At 48.6% G+C, this 5,794-nt stretch overlaps 1 protein-coding gene across 1 annotated transcript; it reads left to right on the top strand.

Annotated features, from left to right (window-relative positions):
• The first annotated feature begins 449 nt into the window (after nucleotides 1-449).
• On the top strand, nucleotides 450-2,499 carry ADRB2 (adrenoceptor beta 2). Its single transcript, XM_027546019.1, has one exon. It carries the CDS (start codon nucleotides 693-695, stop codon nucleotides 1,947-1,949), a length of 1,257 nt encoding a protein of 418 aa, XP_027401820.1. The 5' UTR covers nucleotides 450-692; the 3' UTR covers nucleotides 1,950-2,499.
• Nucleotides 2,500-5,794: the final 3,295 nt, after the last annotated feature.

Genomic DNA, 5,794 nt, shown 5'->3' with positions numbered 1-5,794 from the left:
GTTCCGTATAAGTCTAAGCATGTATGTCGGGGTACAGTGCGCCTGCCTGTGCGTGTCTCGGTGGGCACGATCATCTATTTCCGAATGCGAGGGAGTGCCGGAGTATTGCCATCTACCCTGAGACCAAGCCGCACAGGCGCCCCAGGCAGACAGGTAGCAGTCACGAAAGAACTGGCACCTTCTAGTTGGCTGGTAAGCTCGCCAGAGCCGGCTTCAGCCTCCGGGGCCAGCCGAGAGAGCCCCGAGGGAATGGTGGCCGACCCGCCCTCCTAGAGCAGTTGGGTCCCGCCCGGGCCAGCCCCTGGAGCAGGCAGGAGAAGGGAGGGAAGGGGCGGGAGAGGGCGTGGGCCTCGCCCCTTTGGGGCTTCCCGCGTTCTATTGGTTGAAAGTTGTAGCACGTCACGGGGAGGGCAGTTCCCCTAAAGTCCTGGGCACATAACGGACAGCGCGCACTCAGAGACGGCTTCTCCAGAGCGCAAGCTGGAACTGGCTGAACTGACAGGCACTGCGAGCCCAGAGTAGCCCCGGAGCTGAGTGCACCACGCACCCCTACCACACCCACACCCACCCACGGCCGCTGAATGAGTCTTCCAGGTGCTCGCTTGCTGCCCGCAGCGCCCCGCCGGAGGTCCGCTCGCTGAGGGCGGCTGGTGCGCCGGCAGCCTGTGCGCTCACCTGCCAGCCTGCGCGCCATGGGGCAGCCCGGGAACCGCAGCGTCTTTTTGCTGGCGCCCAACGCAAGCCACGCGCCGGACCAAAACGTCACGCTGGAACGGGACGAGGCCTGGGTTGTGGGCATGGGCATCCTCATGTCGCTTATCGTCCTGGCCATCGTGTTTGGAAACGTGCTAGTCATCACAGCCATTGCCAAGTTTGAGCGTCTCCAGACGGTCACCAACTACTTCATCACCTCCCTGGCCTGTGCTGACCTGGTCATGGGCCTGGCAGTGGTGCCCTTTGGGGCCTGCCACATCCTCATGAAAATGTGGACTTTTGGCAACTTCTGGTGTGAGTTTTGGACTTCCATTGACGTGTTATGCGTCACGGCCAGCATTGAGACCTTGTGCGTGATCGCTGTGGATCGCTACTTAGCCATCACGTCACCCTTCAAGTATCAGTGCCTGCTGACCAAGAATAAGGCCCGGGTGGTCATTTTGATGGTGTGGATCGTGTCTGGCCTTACCTCCTTCTTACCCATTCAGATGCACTGGTACCGGGCCAGCCACAAGGAAGCCATCAACTGCTATGCTAAGGAAACCTGCTGTGACTTCTTCACGAACCAACCCTATGCCATTGCCTCCTCCATTGTGTCCTTCTACCTTCCCCTGGTGGTCATGGTCTTCGTCTACTCCAGGGTGTTCCAGGTGGCCAAAAGGCAGCTCCAGAAGATCGACAAATCTGAGGGCCGCTTCCATGCCCAAAACGTCAGTCAAGTGGAGCAGGATGGGCGGAGCGGTCTAGGACAACGCAGGACCTCCAAGTTCTACTTGAAGGAACACAAAGCCCTCAAGACTTTAGGCATTATCATGGGCACTTTCACCCTGTGCTGGCTGCCCTTCTTCATTGTCAACATTGTGCACGTGATCAAGGATAACCTCATCCGTAAGGAAATATACATCCTTCTAAACTGGTTGGGCTACATCAACTCCGCTTTCAATCCCCTTATCTACTGCCGGAGCCCAGATTTCAGGATTGCCTTCCAGGAGCTTCTCTGCCTGCGCAGGTCTTCATTGAAGGCCTATGGGAATGGCTGCTCCAGCAACAGCAATGACAGGACTGACTACACAGGGGAACAGAGTGGATATCACCTGGGGGAGGAGAAAGACAGTGAACTGCTGTGTGAAGACCCCCCAGGCACCGAAAACTTTGTGAACCAGCAAGGTATTGTGCCCAGTGATAGCACTGATTCACAAGGGAGGAATTGTAGTACAAATGACTCACTGCTGTAATGCCGGTTTTCTACTTTTTAAGACACCCCTTCTCCCCAGTACCCTGCAACAAAACACTAAACAGACTATTTAACTTGAGTCTAATAAATTTAGAATAAAGTTGTACAGAGATGTGCAGGAGGAAAGATATCCTTCTGCCTTTTTATTTTTTATTTTTTTAAGTTGTAACAAAATATATTTGAGTAACTGTTTCTTGTACAGTTCAGTTCCTCTTTGCCTGGAACTTGTTAAGTTTATGTCTGAAGGGCTTCAGTCTCAAAGGACCTGGGGCTGCTATGTTTTGATGACTTTTCCTGCATATCTACCTCATTGATCAAGTATTAGGGGTAATACATTGCTGCTGGTAATTTGTATCTGAAGGAGACCTTCCTTCCTGCACCCTTGGACTGGAAGATACTGAGTCTCTCGGACCTTTCGCTGTGAACATGGACTCTCCTCGCCCCTCTTATTTGCTCAAACGGGGTGTTGTAGGCAGGGACTTGAGGGGCAGCTTTGGTTGTTTTCCTGAGCAAAGTCTAAAGTTTACAGTAAATAAATTGTTTGACCATGACTTCATTGCACCTGTTTCTCCAAAACCCCTTGACTGGAGTGTGCTTGCCTCCCCCACTGGAAACTGCAGGTAACTATTTGTAATAACTGCCCGGTGACTTAATGTGGAATGACATGCACTGATTGCTTAACCCTTTCGTTTGCCTTTGAATCTGCCACTGCAAACCTGCGTCTCTTCTAACGCTGCTGCTCTCACATCAGTTCTTTCACTGTGTGCTCACCCAGCATAGCTCATCTTGCTCTTCTTACGAGTATTATTCCTATGTTGTAACATCAGAAACACTGACTCATAGAACTGGAGTTATGGGCATCTGTTGTGTGCTTCCATGTGCCTCTGCTGCCCACCTTCCAGTTCTACTTGTTTTGCAGCTGCTTATATTTTTATCTTTGTCTTTTCTCATAGTAGAGATCATAGTGCATCAGGGCTTGGCATTTTGAGGATAAGGAAGTTCTTGTGAAAAAGTTGCTCAAACATAGCCCTGAAATTCCAAGGGAAATGAAAAAGTCATGGGTTATAGGGAGAAAAGCTGGAAAACATGTCACTGGTGAAAACCTCATGATCTAGAAACAGGGTTTGAACCCTCCTCCTTTTGAACCGCTGTCCTTTTTTGCCCCCTCTCCCTGTGACTCTAGTCACTTCAGGACAAATCAAGATTTCTCAACCTCATACTTTTAACATTTTCAGCCAGAGAATTCTCCACTGTGGAAGACTGTCCTCCACATTGTCGGATGTTTAGCAGCAGCCCTGGTCTCTACCCACGAGATGCCAGGAGCATTCCCTGAGCTGTGACAACCAGAAATGTCTCCACTCACTGCCAGATACCCCTACCTTGAGGGATGAAATTGCCCCTGGTTGAGAACCAGTTATGAACTTCAAAAATCTAAGCAGATGTTTCGATTCTGCCTAATATAACCACTTCATTTTGCAGAGCACCAGAGAGGCATTTTTCACACTTTACCCAGTTAGCGACCGACCCTGGGCCAGTGTTCTACTCCATCACACTGCCTTCCAAGCTTATTCACCAGCTGCCCACAGACTGACTGTGAGACATGAATCGTTTGAGAGGGTTTATCAATGAAGGCGAGGCCTCTGAGCCATTACTGCCTGTTTGTGGAGAGATTATAATACTGTTAAGAGGGACGTAAGGGAAAATCATGAAAGTAAACACATTTCTTTTCCCACCCCCTTTCTATTTTTGCCTGTGTGTTTGAGCCAGAGCTTGGCCCAGGTTTGACGGAGTGGATCGTCCTCCTTGGCAGCGCCAGCCAGGAGAGGTTCAGCCTGCAGGGTTCATTGCCATTTCACTCGCTTACAAAGCTGACTCTACTTCTTTCTTCTCTTCTATCCCAGCCAGGGTGCCCAACCAGAAAAGCATTAGTCTCCTCTGCTTCCCATCAGCTCAGTGATAGTGTGTTTCCAGGCGAGCCCTGACATCTCAAGAGAAAGTTAGCTGCCCGTGTTTCTAGAACATGCCATCAGGCTTCAGAGAGTGTGTGCCATTCAGCACTTCTGCTCTTTCTCCAAGGGCTTTCATACCTATTATCACATTCTTCTCCTGGTCTGGCCCCTACACTCAGAGATGCAGGCAGCTTCTGCAGTTAATCTTCACACTCCTCATAGCCTCATGGGATCTTGGACTTGGAAGGAGAAAGCATAAAAAGCATTTGACATCCAAAGAGACTAAAAGCCTGCAAGGGGGATGACCTGCCCAAGGTAAGAAGCCAAGGATGTGAGAGTCGGAGCTAAAGCCAGGGAACCCGGCTGTCATACCAGGAACTGGCGTATTCTCTCCACCACATTGTCATTGAATTTTGCCCTCACCCTCAATCGTGGAATCTTTTCCCTGGGGCTGTCACATTAACAAATTCATTTAAGCAGATGTTTTTATTTCTTTTGAGTCCTTGATAAAGAACACAGGCAGTACACAAATAATCTGCAATAGGGACAAGTGAAAGAATTATTCCTTTTTCTCAGCAAGTGTTCACTAGGATATCCTCAGCATTTAGAGAAACTGGAAGATTCCTTGACTCTTTATGACCTGAAGGGATTTCAAGCCACTCCAGGTAGAAATTTCCTGTCTTATTTAGAAGAAAAAAAAAAAGGTGGAAACTTTTCTATCATCATTTGTAAGTCCCATGGACAATAAATATTATTAATAAACAATGTTATATACATCCTTGTTTGACTAGAGGAGCAAACAATGTAATTTCAGTTAAACACTCTGCTATGAATGTTAGTTCATAAAGTCCCAGCTAAAATGGAGTTTAGCCTAATTCATGTTCATTTAGAAATACTTCAAATATAAGAACATTGATCTGTTAAGAGTTTGGACAAGCAAGAGCATTTTAAGCCTATCTCAGTTCCTTGCTTTCTATATCCTTTTGTTCTGCTTTGTTTCTTTGTGGAGGCAGGCATTTGTCAGTGTCTCTCTGTCCCTCTGTTTGCTGACAGGTTGGTTACATAAGGTTTGTGCTGGATTCATCGTCATAAAGTTGTCTTTGCCTGGACAGCAAGTTCTCGAAGTCTGTCAAATGAGAACCTTATCCTGAGATGCGAGCTGACAGGTGTGCAAAGTGGCAGGCCAGGGTGGGCCTCCTTGGTGAGATCATTATTGGAAGAGGGAATCTGGGGAATAGGGAGCTGGGAAATAGGAACTGTCCTTACACGCTGCTGAGAATGTTTCTGATGTTTCACTTCTACTGCCTAAAGAAGCCTAGGCCGGTATCAGTCAGGTGGTATTTACAACTACTGTATGTAGCAGGGGAAAAATATAGGTTTTAGTCTCTGAATTCTGGAGCATACTATTAATAATACTATGTAGATATCTTCTATGAAATCTTACTAAATATTAGGGACTGTATTAGATACTTTTGGGGGCTTCCCTGGTGGCTCAGATGCTAAAGAATCCACCTGCAATGTAGGAGACCCAGGTTCAATCCCTGGGTCGGGAAGATCCCCTGGAGAAGGGAATGGCAACTCAACTCCAGTATTCTTGCCTGGCAAACTTCATGAACAAAGGAGCCTGGTGGGCTACAGTCCATGGGGTTGCAAAGAGTCAGACAGGACTGAGTGACTAACACTTTCACTTCTTTCACTTTAGGCACCTTTTAGGCACGGAGAAGGCAATGGCACCCCACTCCAGTACTCTTGCCTGGAAAATCCCATGGTCGGAGGAGCCTGGTAGGCTGCAGTCCATGGGGTCGCTAAGACTTTCACTTTTCACTTTCATGCATTGAAGAAGGAAATGGCAACCCAGTCCAGTGTTCTTGCCTTGAGAATACCAGGGACGGGGGAG

The sequence above is a fragment of the Bos indicus x Bos taurus genome, chromosome 7, assembly GCF_003369695.1.
Source record: "Bos indicus x Bos taurus breed Angus x Brahman F1 hybrid chromosome 7, Bos_hybrid_MaternalHap_v2.0, whole genome shotgun sequence".
NCBI lineage: Eukaryota > Metazoa > Chordata > Mammalia > Artiodactyla > Bovidae > Bos > Bos indicus x Bos taurus.
Note: the sequence above shows the minus strand (reverse complement) of the source record. Positions and strands in the feature narration are given on the sequence as shown.

Bases quoted from the DNA above. Each gene is read 5' to 3' on its own strand.
- ADRB2 (XM_027546019.1), top strand. From the start codon at position 693: ATGGGGCAGCCCGGGAACCGCAGCGTCTTTTTGCTGGCGCCCAACGCA.